The following is an 18,859-nucleotide window of genomic DNA, read 5'->3' as shown; positions in this document are numbered from 1 at the left end:
GTTAGGCAGGTAGTGGAAGAGGAGTCCCCAGGCTGTGGACTGCTCTCCAATTTGCTTAACCAAGTTTGATTTGGGAATATGCACTCCTCACTTTCTCTTCGGAGCAGCAGCCCTGAGTATCTTTTCATCATAAAATCTGTTCATGCATTTCCAGGCCTGTCTTTCCTCCTCTCAGAGGGAGAGTGAATTTAGCTTCTCTCACTTGTCTTTATTGCTTTGTGTGTGTTTTATTGTTGTTGTTTTTCTTTGCTTTGCAAAACCCAGGACTCTGGGTGGGCTGACTTGGTTTTATTTTTACTCAACGATTCTAAATCGGCTGGATAGAGCTGGAGGGTTCTGGCAACTTATCCTGGCAGGGGGCTGATTGCACAGGAAAGGATTCCTAGTGCTTCCTTAATATGCTCTTTTCTAAATGCCTCTGGCTTTACTGCTGCATCTGAATGATCATTCTGCCAGTCCTCCGCTGAAAGCAGAATGAAGAGCTGTTGGAGCAAAAAAGGATTTGGGAAGATTTAGGGAAGAACATTCCAAACTTCACAGCTGACACCATTCCACCCCAAACTTTCAGTGTTGTGTTCTGGAAGGCATGGAGGTGGGGAGGGCGGCAGGGGGTAGTATTCATTCAGTTGTATTTATTGAGACCTTACAGTGAGCAAAGCACTAATAATAATAATAATAATAGCATTTATTAAGTGCTTACTATGTGCAAAGCACTGTTTTAAGCACTGGGAGGTTAACAAGGTGATGAGGTTATCCCACGGGGGGCTCACACTCTTCATCCCCATTTTACAGATGAGGTAACTGAGGCACAGAGAAGTGAAGTGAATTGCCCAAAGTCACACAGCTGACAAGTAGTGGAGCCAGGATTTGAACCCCTGACCTCTGACTCCAAAGCCCGGCCTCTTTCCACTGAGCCATGCTGCTTCTCCTAGTCAGAGGAGACTAGTCAACTAGTCAACAACTAGTCAGAGGTTGTTTCTCTGGGCTTGCTGGTAACGAGCCACCAATCCAAGCCAGACCCACACCTTTTTATCCAAAGACGAGCAGCTCAAATAGTGACTTAAACATCCCTTAACCTATTCCTATCTATCAGTAAGAGGAAGTGGAAATTGGGCTGTGCTGCACTTGTGGGGAGCTTCTGTGGCTCCCCACAATTCAGCAAAATGGGCCTGAACTTTCAGAGCCCAATGTGTTTATGCTAATAAACATAACCACACAATAAGGAACAGCTTTTTTGTTTGCCCAGTGAGACCTGGGCTGTAGGCCCTTCATTGGCCTTCTCAGTCTCACACACAAACCCACAGGTGAATTTCGTGGTCAGCAATCACTTCACCCAACATGAAGGGTGACAACCACATACGGATAGAAAGATTTGTCTTGCTCGTCTTATGCTGTCGAGTCGCCTCCGAACCATAGCGATGCCATAGACACATCTCTCCCGGAACCTCCCATTTTCATCTGCAATCATTCTGGTAGAGTATCCATAGAGTTTTCTTGGTAAAAATATGGAAGTGGTTTACCATTGCCTTCCTCCGCACAGTAAACTTGAGTCTCCGCCCTTCACTCTCTCCCATGCTACTGCTGCCCAGCACAGGTGAATTTTGACTTGTAGCACTCGCTAGCCACTGGCCAAGCTAGGAACGAAATGGATATGCCTCTGTTTGATTCTTCCTCCCATAGTTGAAACTGTTAGAGTACTGGAAACTCTCCAGGTGTGATCCTGAGAGGGGAGATAGATAGATGTCAGATAACAGAGTCCAGGCAATCTGGCAATGAGGTACAGCGTGATATGCACACCATTAGAGACCCTCATAATAATAATGATGATGGTATTTGTTAAACACTATTTTTCAAGCACTTTTGTAAGCCCTGGGGTAGATACAAGCAAATCTGATCAGACCCAGTTCATGTCCCACAGGGGGCTCACAGTCTTAATCCCCATTTTACAGATGAGATAACTAAGGCCTAGAGAAGTGAAGAGACTTGCCCGAGGTCACACAGCAGAGAACTGGTGGAGCTGGGATTAGAATCCAGGTCATCCTGATGCCCAGGCCCATGTTCTTCCACTAGGCCATGCTGCTTCCCCTAATCAACCACAGTCAATTTTGCAAAGTCAATCAATCAATCAATCAATCGTATTTATTGAGCACTTACTATGTGCAGAGCACTGTACTAAGTGCTTGGGAAGTACAAGTTGGCAACATCTAGAGACAGTCCCTACCCAACATTGGGCTCACAGTCTAAAAGGGGGAGACAGAGAACAAAACCAAACATACTAACAAAATAAAATGAATAGAATAGATATGTACAAATAAAATAAATAAATAAATAGAGTAATAAATATGTACAAACATATATACAGTTCTGGACCAATCTGGAGTTCCCCCAATGGAACTGATCTTTCCAGCCTCCAGCTCTGCCTCTAAACACTCAATTCAGCCTTTTCCAGGTAAACCAAGATGAAACTTCTAGTCCCAAGGCTCTTCTCAATACCTTGCAAACAAAGCTGTAAACTGGGTAGAAGCAGTATGACCTACTGGAAAGACAACAGACCTGTGAGTCAGACCAGCTCCACCACTTGCTTGCTGTGTGACCTTGGGCGAGTCACTTCATTTCCCTGAGCATCAGTTTCCTCATCTGTAAAGTGGGGGTGCAATACCTGTCTCCCTCCTGCTCGGACTGTGAGCCCAATGACGGGCAGGGACTGTGCCTGACCTGATTATCTTGTATCTACCCCAGCACTTATTACAGTGTTTGGCACGTGGTAAGTGCCTAACAAATCATGGCGAGGTGGATGGAGCACGGGCCTGAGAGTCGGAAGGTCATGAGTTCTAATTCCGCTCTGCCACTTCATCATCAATCGTATTTATTGAGCGCTTACTGTGTGCAGAGCACTGTACTAAGCGCTTGGGAAGTACAAGTTGGCAACATATAGAGATAGTCCCTACCCAATAGTGGGCTCACAGTCTAAAAGACTTGTCTACTGTGTGACCTTGGGCAAGTCACTTATCTTCTTTGTAGCTCAGTGACCTTGTCTGTACACTGGGGATTGAGACTGTGAGCCCCACATGGGACAGGGACTATGTCCAACCCAATTGGCTTGTATCCATCTCAGGGCCCAGTACAGCGCCTGGCACATAGTAAGCCCTTAACAAATACCAGAATTATTATTATTGTTGTTACTAATAATAATAATACAACAGGAGGGATCCCTCATTCACAGCATCAGACATAGCATGCCACTGTATAGGGGGGCCATTTGTAACATCCAAACCGTGGTGGCTTGCGCTGGGAAATCTTGCAGCTGGTCCTTGTATTCCAAGCAGGGCTGAAACTTCAGGGGAAATGTAATATCCTGTTTAGACGGTGTCTATTTTTGCAAATGATTCAGATCACTTTGGCCTCAATTATTGGGCCAAAACCTTTCACCCAAAATATCCAGATGATTAAGGTCAGTCTAATTTGGGAATGAATTGTTTCGATAATTTGCTAAGCATAGCCACAACCTAATTGTCTAGGAAGGAAGAGGGGACCTGGGTTATGGGGCTTGAAGGGCAGGAATTCAAATGCTGCACCTTCTGCTCGCTGAATGTCAGAATCTCTAAGACTGTAAGCTCCTTGTGGGCAGGAATCACGTCTACCAACTCTATTGTATTGCACTCTCCCAAGTAGTTAATGCAGTGCATTAGACATAGTTAACACTCAATAAATCGTATTAATTTTTTAATGGTATTTGTTAAGCACTTAATAATAATAATAATAATGGCATTTATTAAGCATTTACTTGTGCAAAGCACTGTTCTAGGTGCTGGGGACATTACAAGGTGATCGGGTTGTCCCACGGGGGGCTCGCAGTCTTAATCCCCATTTTACAGATGAGGGAACTGAGGCCCAGAGAAGTGAAGTGACTTGCCCAAAGTCACACAGCTGACAATTGGCGGCGCCCATGAACTCTGACTCTAAAGCCCGGGCTCTTTCCACTGAGCCATGCTGCTTCTCAGCTGCTTGTGTGCTAGGCACTATACTAAGCACTGGAGTAGGTACAAGCTAATTAGGCTGGACACAGTCCCTGTCCCATGTGAGGTTCACAGTCTTGATCCCCATCTTAAGGGTGAGGTAAATGAGGAACAGAGAAGTTAAGTGGCTTGCCCAAGTCACACAGTAGACAGTGGCGGAGCGGAGATCAGAGCTCAGGTCCTCTCTCTCCCGGGCCTTTGCTTTATTCATTCATTCAATCGCATTTATTGAGTGCTTACTGTGTGCACAGCACTGTACTAAGCACTTGGAAGTACAAATCAGCAATATATAGAGACGGTCCCTACCCAACAATGGGCTCACAGTCTAGAAGGGGGAGACAGACTTTATCCACTGGACTACAAAGCTTTTCTGACAGTTCTTGGACATACCCATCTGGATCACAATGTGCTCTCTCTCTCTCTCACCACACATCCTTCCTTTACATCTTCTCTCATTCATCCCATTAAGTAACTCAGCTGCCACAAGCCTTGGTTTGTGGTCTTACAGATGTGCTTGTTTTGGTTGAATCATCATCCTCCATATTATAACTTTGACTGCATAAAGTGCCTTCCCCCGTCTTAAACAGCTGTTTCATCGGCGGCTTGTTTGCGTTGTGGCCAGGGACGATACAAACCAATTTATCTCGGACAACGTTTGGTGACAGACGATAACCGTTTGTTTCTCAGCCTTTGGCCAACAGTGTGCAATTGTTATGCTTCCCGTTTCCAAACGTTTTGCACTGAGTTATGAAATGTGCTGTGCAAAATTGTTATTTAAAGCAAAGGCTGTGGATGAATTCTACCCAGTGGAGGAGTGAGCAGCGTGGCTCAGTGGAAAGAGCCCGGGCTTTGGAGTCAGAGGTCATGGGTTCAAATCACGGCTCTGCCACTTGTCAGCTGTGTGACTTTGGGCAAGTCACTTAACTTCTCTGGGCCTCAGTTACCTCATCTGTAAAATGAGGATGAAGACTGTGAGCCCCACGTGGGACAAACTGATGACCTTGTATCCCCCCAGCGCTTAGAACAGTGCTTTGCAATCAATGCTATTATTATAAGCGCTTAGTACAGTGCTCTGCACACAGTAAGCACTCAATGAATATGATTGATTGATTGATTGATTGAGTGGAAAGTCGATCACTGTACCTCGCTCTCGCCTGTCCCGCCATCGACCCCCGGCCCACGTCATCCCCCGGGCCTGGAATGCCCTCCCTCTGCCCATCCGCCAAGCTAGCTCTCTTCCTCCCTTCAAGGCCCTGCTGAGAGCTCACCTCCTCCAGGAGGCCTTCCCAGACTGAGCCCCTTCTTTCCTCTCCCCCTTGTCCCCCTCTCCATCCCCCTGTCTTACCTCCTTCCCTTCCCCACAGCACCTGTATATATGTATATACGGTTGCACATATTTATTACTCTATTTATTTATTTATTTATTTATTCATTTATTTTACTTGTACATTTCTATCCTACTTATTTTATTTTGTTGGTATGTTTGGTTCTGTTCTCTGTCTCCCCCTTTTAGACTGTGAGCCCACTGTTGGGTAGGGACTGTCTCTATGTGATGCCAATTTGTTCTTCCCAAGCGCTTAGTACAGTGCTCTGCAAATAGTAAGCGCTCAATAAATACGATTGATTGATTGATTGACTCAGAGCATGCTATCCTGAACTCCGACTCGCGGCTTCTGAAGGAAGGGGCAATCAATCAATCAATCAATCGTATTTATTGAGCGCTTACTATGTGCAGAGCACTGTACTAAGCGCTTGGGAAGCACAAATTGGCAACATATAGAGACAGTCCCTACCCAACAGTGGGCTCACAGTCTAAAAGGGGGAGACAGAGAACAAAACCAAACATACTAACAAAATAAAATAAATAGAATAGATATGTACAAATAAAATAAATAAATAAATAAATAAATAAATAGAGTAATAAATATGTACAAACATATATACATATATACAGGTGCTGTGGGGAAGGGTAGGAGGTAAGAAGGGGGGGATGGAGAGGGGGACGAGGGGGCAGACAATACAGGCCACACCAGTGCTAGGCCAGAAAACCTTGGAGAAGCAGCTTTGCATAATGGATAGAGCCCAGGCCTAGGAGGAAACTGAGGCCCAGAGAAATACAGGTTCTACTCCTGGCTCTGCCATTTGCCCACTCTGTGTCCTTGGGCAAGTCACTTTATTTCTCTGGGCCTCAGTTACCTCATCTGTAAAATGGGGATTGAGACTGGGACCCCCCTGTGGGACAGGGACTGTGTCCAACCCAATTTGCTTGTATCCACCCCAGCGCTTAGTTCAGTGCCTGGCTCATAGTAAGCACGTAACAAATACCACAATTATTATTATTAAAGCCCTGAAAAGAAAGCTCTCAGCCCCAAAGCGAAAGGAGCAGGTACTCATCTAAGAATAGCGCTCCCTGCTTTTTGCCAAATTCCATAGATTATTATTAATTGTGTTATTAACTAATTATATCATTATTATGATTATTCTGCCATAACTGGTTCTTTTAATAACAGTGGTATTTGTTAAGCGCTTATTATGTGACAGGCGCTGTACTGAGCGCTGGTGGGGGGGATACAGGCAATCCGAGTTGGACACAGTGCTTGTCCCATGTGGGGCTCACAGTCTCAATCCCCATTTGTACAGATGAGGTAACTGAGGCACGGAAAAGGGAAATGACCTGCCCAAGATCACAAAGCAGACAAGTGGCGAAGCAGGGATTAGAACCCGTGACCTTCCAACTCCCAGGCCTGTGCTGTATCCACTATGCCATGCTGCTTCTCTAACATCTTTTAACCGGTTATGGCAGAATAATAACAATAATGATATAATTTGTTAATAACACAATTAATAATAATTTATGGTATTTGGCAAACAGCAGGGAATGCTATGCTTAGATGTGTACCTGCTCCTTTTGCTTTGGGGCTGAGAGCTTTCTCTTCAGGGCTTTAGTAATAATAATTGTGGTATTTGTTAAGTGCTTACTATATGCCAGGCACTGTACTAGACGCTGGGGTGGATACAAGAAAATCGGGTTGGATACAGTCCCTGTCCCACAGGGGACTCTCAGTCTCAATCCCCATTTTACATTAGGCCACCAATAGGTTATATTCTGTTTATAATTTATCAGTTAGCACATGCTCTGCCCTTAGGGAACTCACAGTCTAAAAGGAAACTGCACAAATAATACAGAGAGCATGGGTCTGCAAACACGTATGTCTGAATTGCCCAGCTATTTCAGGCCAAAATACTCTATTCTTCTGAAGAATCTCAGTAGTTATTATTGATAATAATAGAAGTATTTGTTAAGCGCCTAACTATATGCAGACAGACACACTTCAACTCTGTCCCACAAAGTCTCACAGTATAAATAGGAGAGAGAATAGGTATTTGGCTCCCATTTCACAGATAAGGAGGCTGAAGCATAGAGAAGTTAAGTGATTTACCCAAGGTTACACAGCAGGCAACTGGCTGAGCTGGGATTAGAACCCAGGTCCTTTGACTCTGCGCCCAGGCTCTTTCTGGTGGCCTATGCTGTTTCTCAGGCCAAAATGCATTTTGAGGCCTAGAATATCCAGATTGTTTGCATGCGAAAGCACAGCCACAGAGAAAAGGGCTATTTGACAAATAATTTGCCCAAATTAGAAATAAAATTTTTCAATTTAGTCTTTCCAGGAAATTTTTGGCTCTAGTCACTGTTAATAATAATGGTATTTGTTAAGCGCTTACTATGTGTCAAGCGCTGTTGTAAGCGCTGGGGAAGGTACAGGGTAATCAGGTTGTCCCACGTGGGGCTCAGTTTTAATCCCCATTTTAAAGACGAGGTAACTGAGGTACAGAGAAATTAAGTGGTTTGTCCAAGGTCACACAGCAGATGGGTGATGGGGCCGGGATTAGAATCCACGTCCTCCAAGTCCGTGCTCTTTCTACACTGGGCCACCCGAATCACCACGTAGCCAGTGTGGTCTCCAGTCAGACGGTCCACACCCCTAGTCCCTCCTCTGGTTTGTTACCACAGGTCCTAATTGGCAGGGAGGATTTCAGGTGTTTCAAACCTGTGGACATACGTGTTCTCAGGGAAGCAGCAGAATCCAAGCAGCCTGGTGGTGGGGATGTGGGGGAGATGGTAGAATCAATCAATCAATCAATCAATCAATCAATCATATTTATTGAGCGCTTACTATGTGCACAGCACTGTACTAAGCGCTTGGGAAGTACAAATTGGCAAGATATAGAGACAGTCCCTACCCAACATTGGGCTCACAGTCTAAAAGGGGGAGACAGAGAAAAAAAAAAAACCAAACATACTAACAAATAAATAAATAAATAAATAAATAGAATAGATATGTACAAGTAAAATAAATAAATAAATAAATAGAGTAATAAATATGTACAAACATATATACATATATACAGGTGCTGTGGGGAAGGGAAGGAGGTAAGATGGGGGGATGGAGAGGGGGACGAGGGGGAGAGGAAGGAAGGGGCTCAGTCTGGGAAGGCCTCCTGGAGGAGGTGAGCTCTCAGCAGGGCCTTGAAGGGAGGAAGAGAGCTAGCTTGGCGGTTATCGTAGAACCACTAGCACCCTCAGAAACCAGCTGTCAATAGAACATCCCCATTGAGGAAGGTTACTGCCAGGAGCTCATTGTGGGCAGGGAATATATGCTATATTGTACTCTCCCAAGAGCTTAGTACAGTTCCCTGCGCACAGTGAGGGCTCAATAAATATGATTATTGAATTGATCTACTCCTTCATCCCCTTGCACTGATGACTGTTTTAGCCCAAGGCCCAGTGTTTCCTGCGTGTTACCTTAAATGGCATCCTCTGGTCTCTCAGTGGGCATTCCATTCGGCATATGGATTAGGCCCCAGACAGTGCCTCTTTAGATACTGAAATGTTGTTTCTGCATTGGCTGTTCTCAAAGAATTTCATTCCTTCACAAGTCTACTGCACCAGCCTCCTTTCTGATCTCCCATCCTCCTGTCTCTCCCCACTTCAGTCTATTCTTCACTCTGCTCCCCGGATTATCTTTCTACAGAAACGTTCTGGGCATGTCACCCCCCCTCGTCAAAAATCTCCAGTGATTGCCTATCAACCTTGGCATGAAGCAAAAACTCCTCACTCTCCGCTTCAAGGCTGTCCATCACCTTGCCCCCTCCTACCTCACCTCCCTCTCTTTTTCTAAAGCCCAGCCCACAGACTCTGCTCCTCTGCCACTAACCTCCTCACTGGGACTCATTCTTACCTGTCCCACCATCGACCCCTGGCCCACATCCTACCTCTGGCCTGGAATGCCCTCCCTCCTCACATCTGCTAAACTAGCTCTCTTCCCCCCTTTAAAGCCCTACTGAGAGCTCACCTCCTCCAGGAGGCCTTCCCAGACTGATCCCCCCTTTTCCTCTGCTCCTTCTCCCCTCCCCATCGCCCCTACTCCCTCCCTCTGCTGTACCCCCTTCCCCGCCCCACAGCACTGGTGTATATTTGTACATATTTATTATTCTATTTTATTAATGATGTGTATATATCTATAATTCTATATCTATTTTGATGCTATCGATGCCCGTGTACTTGTTTTGTTTTGTGGTCAGCCTCCCCCTTCTAGACTGTGAGCCCATTGTTGGGTAGGGATTGTATCTATCTGTTGCCAAATTGTACTTTCCAAGCGCTTAGTACAGTGCTCTGTTCAGAGTAAGCACTCAATAAATACGATTGAATGAATGAATAATTGTAATAATAATTGCATTTATTAAGCACTTACTGTGTGCAAAGCACTGTTCTAAGCACTGGGGAAGTTACAAAGTGATCAGGTTGTCCCACGTGGGGCTCACAGTCTTCATCCCCATTTTACAGATGAGGGAACTGAGGCACAGAGAAGTGAAATGACTTGCCCAAAGTCACACAGCTAAGTGGCAGAGTCGGGATTTGAACCCATGACCTCTGACTCCAAAGCCCATGCCCTTTCCTCTGAGCCACGCTGCACTCTGAAGGAATTTTATAAACAGAACTTTTGTCTCTAAGGAGTTGCTACTTCTACCACGTTTTTGTATGTTTGAATTATAGAAAGTCTGAATGTGCTATTATGTTAATGCATTGTAAATGTTTTAAAAGGTTGGGGAGAACAGGATGGAGGTGTGTGAATGCGTTTGGTATTTTTTCCTTCCAGTGAAGGTGGCCGAACCTTCATTCAATCTCCAAGCCAATCTTAGCCACTTGCTTCCTTTGATTTTTGGTCAGCTGAAAAAAATGTATTGCCCTAAGCTTCAAATGAGGCAGTCAATGGTCACTATAAAATAGGACTATTTATAGAGCAGAGATAATTCAAAGAGGTGGGAAAGGAATCATTTTCTCCAGAGCCCAATCAGACTGAATTTCAAGAGATGAATTTTTTAATTGATTCACTGAGTTTATCTTCATTTCTCCATCTAATTATTCTTGAAAAGTGCTACTGGCTTAAAATGATCTAGTTAAAATATGTTTCAGATTTTAAATGTTTAAATTTTTTTTTAAAAATTGCTCATTTATGAAATACCATACCCTCGGTGCCTCAAAGTCGTATTTTTCAGCCGTCTCCTAGTGAGCTGGGAGAACTAAGAGAGCTTGGTTTGCATCTCCCAACTCTGTTGTATTTTATTTTCCAAGCGTCAGTAAACACCGCTGACTGATTCATTCATTCAATCCAAGAGTCGTTCGCTCCCTAAAAGAATCTAACTCACCATTTTAACAAGATAGAAATGTTTCTGTAAAGGAAACAGCAGTCCTCTTTCCAGGCAGTGTGGCATTTTTTTTTCCAGCTGTCAAACAATCAGTGGTCTTTATTGAGTGCTTACTGTGTGCAAAGCACTGTACTAAGCACTTGGGAAAGTATAACAGATTGGGTAGACATGTTCCCTGCCTACAGTGAGTTTACAATCCGTAGGGCGAAACAGGCATTTAAATAGATTACAGCTGTGTATGCAAGTTCTGTAGAGCTGAGGGTGGAGTGCATATCAAATACTTAAAGCATACAAATTTAAGTGGAAGGGTGATGTAGAAGGGAAAGGGAATAGAGTTTAATTTAATGGGTTAAATAATTAATAATTTATAATAATTGTATTATTATGTGATTCTATATTATCATTATAATTAATAATTTAATTGGTTTAAAAATGAGGGTTTAATCAGTGAAGCCTTGTGTATTATGTACATATCTTAAAATTATATTTTATAACTTATTTATATTGATGTCTCTCTCCCTTTTGACTCTAAGCTAGTTGTGGGCAGGGACTATGCCTACCAACTCTATATATTGTACTCCCCCAATTCATTCATTCATTCATTCAATCGTATTTATTGAGAGCTTACTGTGTGCAGAGCTCTGTACTAAGCGCTTGGAAAGTACAAGTTGGCAACATACAGAGATGGTCCCTACCCAACAGCGGGCTCACAGTCTAGAAGGTAGAGACATACAACAAAACAAAACACGTGGTCAGATGTCAAGTCATCAGAATCAATCAATCAATTGTATTTATTGAGCGCTTACTGTGTGTAGAGCACTGTACTAAGTGCTTGGGAAGTACAAGCTGGCAACATATAGAGACTGTCCCTACCCAACAGCGGGCTCACAGTCTAGAAGGGGAAGACAGACAACAAAACAAAACATGTGGTCAATCAATCAATCAGTCATATTTATTGAGCACTTACTGTGTGCAGAGCACTGTACTAAGCGCTTGGGAAGTACAAGTTGGCAACATATAGAGACAGTCCCTACCCAACAGTGGGCTCACAGTCTAGAAGGGGGAGACAGAGAACAAAACCAAACATATTAACAAAATAAAATAGAATAGATATGTACAAGTAAAATAAATAAATCAATAGAGTAATAAATATTTACAAACATATATACATATATACAGGTGCTGTGGGGAAGGGAAGGAGGTAAGATGGGGGGATGGAGAGGGGGACGAGGGGGAGAGGAAGGATGGGGCTCAGTGTGGGAAGGCCTCCTGGAGGAGGTGAGCTCTCAGTAGGGCCTTGAAGGGAGGAAGAGAGCTAGCTTGGCGGATGGGCAGAGGGAGGGCATTCCAGGCCCCGGGGGAGGACGTGGGCCGGAGGTCGATGGCGGGACAGGCGAGAACGAGGCACGGTGAGGAGATTAGCGGCAGAGGAGCGGAGGGTGTGGGCTGGGCTGGAGAAGGAGAGAAGGGAGGTGAGGTAGGAGGGGGCGAGGGGATGGATGGACAGCCTGGAAGCCCAGGGTGAGGAGTTTCTGCCTGATGCGCAGATTGATTGGTAGCCACTGGAGATTTTTGAGGAGATTTTTGGTCAGGTGTCAAGTCATCAGAATAAACAGAAGTAAAGCTAGATGGACATCATTGACAAAATAAATAAATTAGTAAGCACTTAGTACACTCCTCTGCACATAGTAACCCAGTTGTGGGCAGGGAAAGTGCCTTGTTGTCTAATGCTGTTAAGTCATCTCCGACCCACAGTGACTCCATGGACGCATCTCTCCCAGAACCCCCCCAGCCCAACTCCATCTGCAATTGTTCTGGTAGTATATCCATAGTGTTTTTTTGGTAAAATTAAGGAAGTGGTTTACCATTGCCTCCTTCCACGCTGTAAACTTGAGTCTCCATCCTCAACTCTCACCCATGCCGCTGCTGCTGAGCACGGGCGAGTTTTGACTAGTAGCGGATTGCCTTCCACTCGCTAGCCACTGCCCAAGCAAGGAATGGAGTGGATATGCCTCTGCTTGACTCTCTCTCCTGTAGTTGAGACTGGTAGAGGACTGGAAGCTCTCCAGGTGTGACCCTGAGAGGGGAGGGAACGTGTCCACCAACTCTGTTCTACCATACTCTTCTAAGCACTTAGTACAGTGCTGTACACATAGTAAGTTCATTGTGGGCAGGGAACATGTCCACCTACTCTGTTATGTTGTACTCTCCCAAGCTCTTAATACAGTGCTCTGCACGCAGGAAGCGCTCAATAAGTACCATTGGTAGTAAGCAGTCAATAAATACCATTGATCAATCAATCAATCAATCGTATTTATTGAGCACTTACTGTGTGCAGAGCACTGTACTAAGTGCCTGGGAAGTACAAGTCGGCAACACATAGAGACAGTCCTTACCCAACAGCGGGCTCACAGTCTAGAAGGGGGAGACAGAGAACAAAACCAAACATACTAACAAAATAAAATAAATAGAATAGATATGTACAAGTAAGATAAATAAATAAATAAATAGAGTAATAAATATGTACAAACATATATACATATATACATTGATTGATGATGAAGGCCTCTTGGAGGCTTCAGTAGGAAGCAAATGCTAAAGCTGTTAACTATTAAAATCACCTCAGCTAGCTGTTTCTATCAGCTGGGGTCATATCCCCTGGAGATTTTAAAAGAATCAATCAATCAATCAATCGTATTTATTGAGCACTTACTGAGTGCAGAGCACTGTACTAAGCGCTTGGGAAGTACAAGTTGGCAACATATAGAGACGGTCCCTACCCAACAGTGGGCTCACAGTCTAGAAGGGGGAGAAAGAGAACAAAAGAAAACACATTAACAAAATAAAATAAATAGAATAGATATGTACAAGTAAAATAAATAAATAGAGTAATAAATACATACAAACATATATACATATATACAGGTGCTGTGGGGAAGGGAAGGAGGTAAGGCAAGGTAAGATAAGGTAAGGGATGGAGAGGGGGAGGAGGGAGAAAGCGGGGAGAAAAGAAAGCATAGGCAGCTATCTCTGTGGTTGGTTTAAGGAAATTCAGCTTAGAGGCAGAGAAATGGAGTAGATGACTCCCTCCTTTTTCCCAGTTGATCTCATGATTCAGCTGCTGGAAGTCATGCTGATGACTTCCAGAGTCAAGAGGGGCAGGAGGGGAGAGAAAACAGTAGTACTTTTTAATTTTCATACAGTCTACTTCCCTCGTAAGATCCTTGAGGGCAGAGATCATGTCTTCCCAAGCACTTAGCTTCATGCTCCATCCAAAGTAAATGTTCAATAAATGCCATTGATTGATTGAAAAGTGTGATGTGGTGTTCTATCCCCAGAGTAAGACTCCCTTTAATCCAGACTTTGGACAGAAAATGGATAAGCGCTTAATACAGAGCTCTGCACACAGTAAGCACTCAATAAATACAACTGAATGAATTCACCCCAGAAGAGAAAATTGAGAGAGACCTTCTGGAAAACACCTGGACATATACAGAAGACTTGCCAGAAGAACACCTAGGGGAATGTTGCCTAACTACTCTCTGAATTAACTACTGTCTTCTCCCCGACACTGCTTTGATCTTTCCTTTCCCTTTTATGTTTTCTTTTTCATTCATTCATTTATTCAATTGTATTTTTTGAGCACTTACTGTGTGCAGAGCACTGTACTAAGTGCTTGGGAAGTACAAGTTGGTGACATATAGAGATGGTCCGTACACTACTACGGGCTCACAGTCTAGAAGGGGGAGAGAGACAACAAAACAAAACATGTGGACAGGTATCAACTCATCAGAATAAACAGAATTAAAGCTAAATGCACATCATTAACAAAATAAATAGAATAGTAAATATGGACAAGTAAAATAAATAGAGTAATAAATCTGTACACACATATATACAGGTGCTGTGGGGAGGGGAAGGAGGTAGGACAGCGGGGATGGGGAGGAGGAGAGGAAAAAGGGGGTTCAGTCTGAGAAGGCCTCTTGGAGGAGGTGAGCTCTCAGTAGGGCTTTGAAGGGAGGAAGAGAGCTAGCTTGGCGGATGTGTGGAGGGAGGGCATTCCAGGCCAGGGGGAGGATGTGAGCTGGGGGTCGACGGCGGGACAGGTGAGAACGAGGTACAGTGAGACGGTTAGCAGCAGAGGAGTGGAGGGTGCGGGCTGGGCTGGAGAAGGAGAGAAGGGAGGTGAGGTAGGAGGGGCGAGGTGATGGACAGCCTTGAAGCCCAGAGTGAGGAGTTTTTGTTTGATGCGTAGGTTGATGCATTTTCCTTTCCTATAACCCTGATTTTATCATTTGACTATTCCAGTTTGGAACTTCTGAGTACAGTTCCCGAGGCTTGTGGAGAAATCATCCTTTTCCAGTTATGATTGAAGCAATGCTATCGTATTGGTCATTTAATTGGTCATTAAATGAAAGGCTTTCATCTTCTTAGGCCCTCCAGCTCCACCGCAAGATGTCACCATTCAAGCCGGACGGACCCCAGCAACCATACAGGTCTCCTGGAAACCACCGACTCTTACACCTATGGGAATGTCCAATGGAGCAAACGTCTCTGGCTATGGGGTTTATGCAAAAGGACAAAGGGTGAGTTTTCTCTTTTGAGACCAATTGAAATCAGAATTTGAGCTGTCCTGGGCTTGGCACTTAATAATAATAACGATACTTGGTAAGGGCTTACTACGTGCCAAGCACTATTCTAAGTACTGGGGAGGTTACAAGGTGATCAGGTTGTCCCTCAGGGGGCTCACAGTCTTAATCCCCATTTTACGGATGAGGAAACTGAGGCCCAGAGAAGTTAAGTGACCTGCCCAAAGTCACACAGCTGACAACTGGTGGAGCCGGGATTTGAACCCATGACCTCTGACTCCAAAGCCTGTGCTCTTTCCACTGAACCACGCTGCTTCTAATAATAATAAGGATACTTGGTAAGGGCTTACTATGTGCCAAGCACTGTTCTTAAGCGCTAGGGTAGACGCAAGTTAATCAGGTTGGACATGGGGCTCACACTCTTAATCCCCATTTTACAGATGAGGTAACTGAGGCACAGAGAAGTTAAGTGATTTGCCCAAGGATACAGAGCAGACATGTGGCAAAGCCGGGATTAGCACCCAGGCCTGTGCTCTATCCACTAAGCCATGCTGCTTCTCTAACCTTTATGATTCCAAGTTTCTCAGGGAGAGGAGAGGGGTCACCCCCATTGCCCATCTTTCAGAAGGTTATCTCACTCTTTCAGATGCTCTGAGGATGATTCAAGTCAGAGAGAGGTCCCAGACTAAGTGGTCTCTTGATGATCTGGAAGGGCAGATAATAATAATAATAACGATGGCATTTATTAAGTGCTTACTATGTGCAAAGCTCTGTTCTAAGCACTGGGAAGGTTACAAGGTGATCAGGTTGTCCCTCGGGGAGCTCACAGTCTTAATCCCCATTTTACAGATGAGGGAACTGAGGCCCAGAGAAGTTAAGTGAGTTGCCCAAAGTCACACAGCTGACAATTGGTGGAGCCGGGATTTGAACCCCTAACTTCTAACTCCAAAGCCTGTGCTTTTTCCTCTGAGCCACGCTTGCACGGTATAGTGGTTAGAACATAGGCCTGTGAGTCATAAGGTCATGGGTTCTAATCCAGGCTTTGCCACATGTGTTCTGTGTGACCTTGGGCTCTCTGTGCCTCAGTTACCTCATCTGTAATATAGGGATTGAGACCTTGAGCCCCACGTGGGATAGGGACTGTGTCCAAAGCCATTTGCTTAAATCCACCCCAGTGCTTAGTACAGTGTCTGGCACATAGTAAGTGCTTAACAAATACCACATGTATTATTATTATTATTACTGTTATTATCTCCTTCTAGACTGTGAGCCCACTGTTGGGTACGGACTGTCTCTATATGTTGCCAATTTGTACTACCCAAGCGCTGAGTACAGTGCTTTGCACACAGAAAGTGCTCAATAAATACAATTGAATGAATCTCCAAAAAAGGGAAGCAGTTATGTCCTCCTTCCTGGCAGACTCAGACCCCAAATGTTTCCATGTAGACATTTTCTATTTCTGAGAGGCAGCTATTTTGCCTTCTCCTTCCTGCCCATTTTGAATGTGGCTTCAATTTCTCTGTATGTGAATCAACTGGATCCAGTCTCCTGGATAGGTCAGTTAGGTCCGTGGCTGTGTTTGATTGTGCTCTCCCCCTTGTCCCCCTCTCCATCCCCCACATCTTACCTCCTTCCCTTCCCCACAGCACCTGTATATATGTATATATGTTTGTACATATTTATTATTCTATTTATTTTACTTGTACATATCTATTCTATTTATTTTATTTTGTTAGTATGTTTGGTTTTGTTCTCTGTCTCCCCCTTTTAGACTGTGAGCCCACTGTTGGGTAGGGACTGTCTCTATATGTGGCCAACTTGTACTTCCCAAGTGCTTAGTACAGTGCTCTGCACACAGTAAGCGCTCAATAAATATGATTGATTGATTGATTGATTGATTAGTAATCATCAGAATGGTTCTTGCTGTACTCCCAGGATCCTCCCTCATGATTAGTGGCCACTTGAAAATTGAAGCTGCATGAATTTAGGATGGAACATGGAAAGTGATTTCCCCAGCCTTGAATCTGACCGTTTGTGTATTTAGGTGGCAGAAGTCATCTTTCCAACAGCCGACAGCACCGCGGTGGAGCTGATGAGAATTCGGAGCTTAGACGCGAAAGAAGTTACAGTAAGAACCCTCTCGGCCCAAGGCGAATCCATGGATTCTCTAATTGCTGCCATCCCTCCCGACCTACTGGTGCCTCCAACCCCACATCCCAGGACTCCTCCCAAATCTAAGCCATTAGCAAGTGCCGGAGCCCCAGATACCAAAGACGAACATTTAGGTCCTCATTCCAAGATGGATGAGTCCTGGGAGCAGACGCGGATGGCTTCGCCCGTGCCGGGACACATGCTGGAACCTCCGACATCCAGCTTTCCGAGTTCAGCTCACGGGAGGCGGTCGCCCTCGCCGAATCGGATCCTCCCGCAGCCGCAGGGAGCACCAGTCCCCAACACCGTTGCTAAAGCCATGGCACGAGAGGCAGCCCAAAGGATGGCGGAGAGCGGCAGGGTAAGGGCAAGCACAAGTGTCAGGGTTTGCTGTCACCTGACCCTTAATTTTTCTTTTTCTTCACTGCATCTTCTATTGGATTTCTCCCCATTTAAGGGACAGATTAGGTTTCTGGTCCATTTCTCCAAGCGCAGATCAAGCTAACCACTCTTGCTTGAAGAGATTTAGCTCAGAGTTTTGGCTTCATACGAAGGCCAGTAGGACAGTTCTTCATCTTTCTTTTCATCCTTGATATCGAAAGCGTCCCAGTTTGGTAAGAGCAAGTGGATTTAAAATCCAAATGTGCTTCCCCCTTAACACCGTTCACTTAACATTTATCTGATGATCTCCTTGGTTGAACCTGGTCCATTTTACAGGTGTTTCTGATGAGTTTCTAGGTAATCAGTCATGTGTCCAGGTAGTACATTGCTCTGCACACAGCAGGGTGTTCAATAAATGCTTTTAACTGACTGATTATCCTTCCGAGGAAAGATTCGGGTGATCACTGCTTCCCCTGAAATGGAAAAAGTCTTGTTGAACACACTGCCATCACTGTGGGCTGAGAACGTTATCTACCAACCCAGTTATACTGTACTCTCGCCAAGTGCATAGTATAGTGCTCTGCACTCAGTAAGTGCTCAATAAATGCCATTGATTGTTTGATTATGTTGATTTTTCAATGCCAGAAATGTTCTCAAGTTTCTCAGTGAATTGGGAGTTAAAGCAATCCTCCTTGCTGCTGTATGGTAGTGGAATCTGCATAGGCCAAACCAACCCAGAAAGAATATTGAACCCTGCCTATTAGGAATAATAATAATAATTATGATATTTGTTAAGTGCTTACTATGTGCCAAGCACTGTTCTAAGCGCTGGGGTGGATACAAGATAATCAGGTTGTCCCACATGGGGCTCACAGTCTTAATCCCCATAACTGAGGTAACGGAGGCACAGAGAAGTTCAGTGGCTTGCCCAAGGCCACAGAGCAGACAAGTGGCGGAGCCGGGATTAGAACCCATGTCCTCTGAGTCCCAAGCCCGGGCTCTTTCCATTAAGCC

General features: G+C 44.6%; 1 protein-coding gene across 13 annotated transcripts in view; it reads left to right on the top strand.

Annotated features, from left to right (window-relative positions):
• The window catches only part of RIMBP2 (RIMS binding protein 2), a 440,277-nt gene that overhangs the window by 387,185 nt on the left and 34,233 nt on the right, over positions 1-18,859 (top strand). For all 13 annotated transcript variants that reach the window (XM_038762562.1, XM_038762556.1, XM_038762559.1 and 10 more), the window contains 2 exons: positions 15,159-15,310; positions 17,358-17,825. In XM_038762562.1, coding sequence (XP_038618490.1) covers positions 15,159-15,310; positions 17,358-17,825 — 620 coding nt within the window. The remainder of the gene's footprint in view (positions 1-15,158; positions 15,311-17,357; positions 17,826-18,859) is intronic.

Source organism: Tachyglossus aculeatus, chromosome 21, assembly GCF_015852505.1.
Source record: "Tachyglossus aculeatus isolate mTacAcu1 chromosome 21, mTacAcu1.pri, whole genome shotgun sequence".
Classification (NCBI taxonomy): Eukaryota; Metazoa; Chordata; class Mammalia; order Monotremata; family Tachyglossidae; genus Tachyglossus; species Tachyglossus aculeatus.
This window is presented reverse-complemented; position numbering and strand designations above follow the sequence as displayed.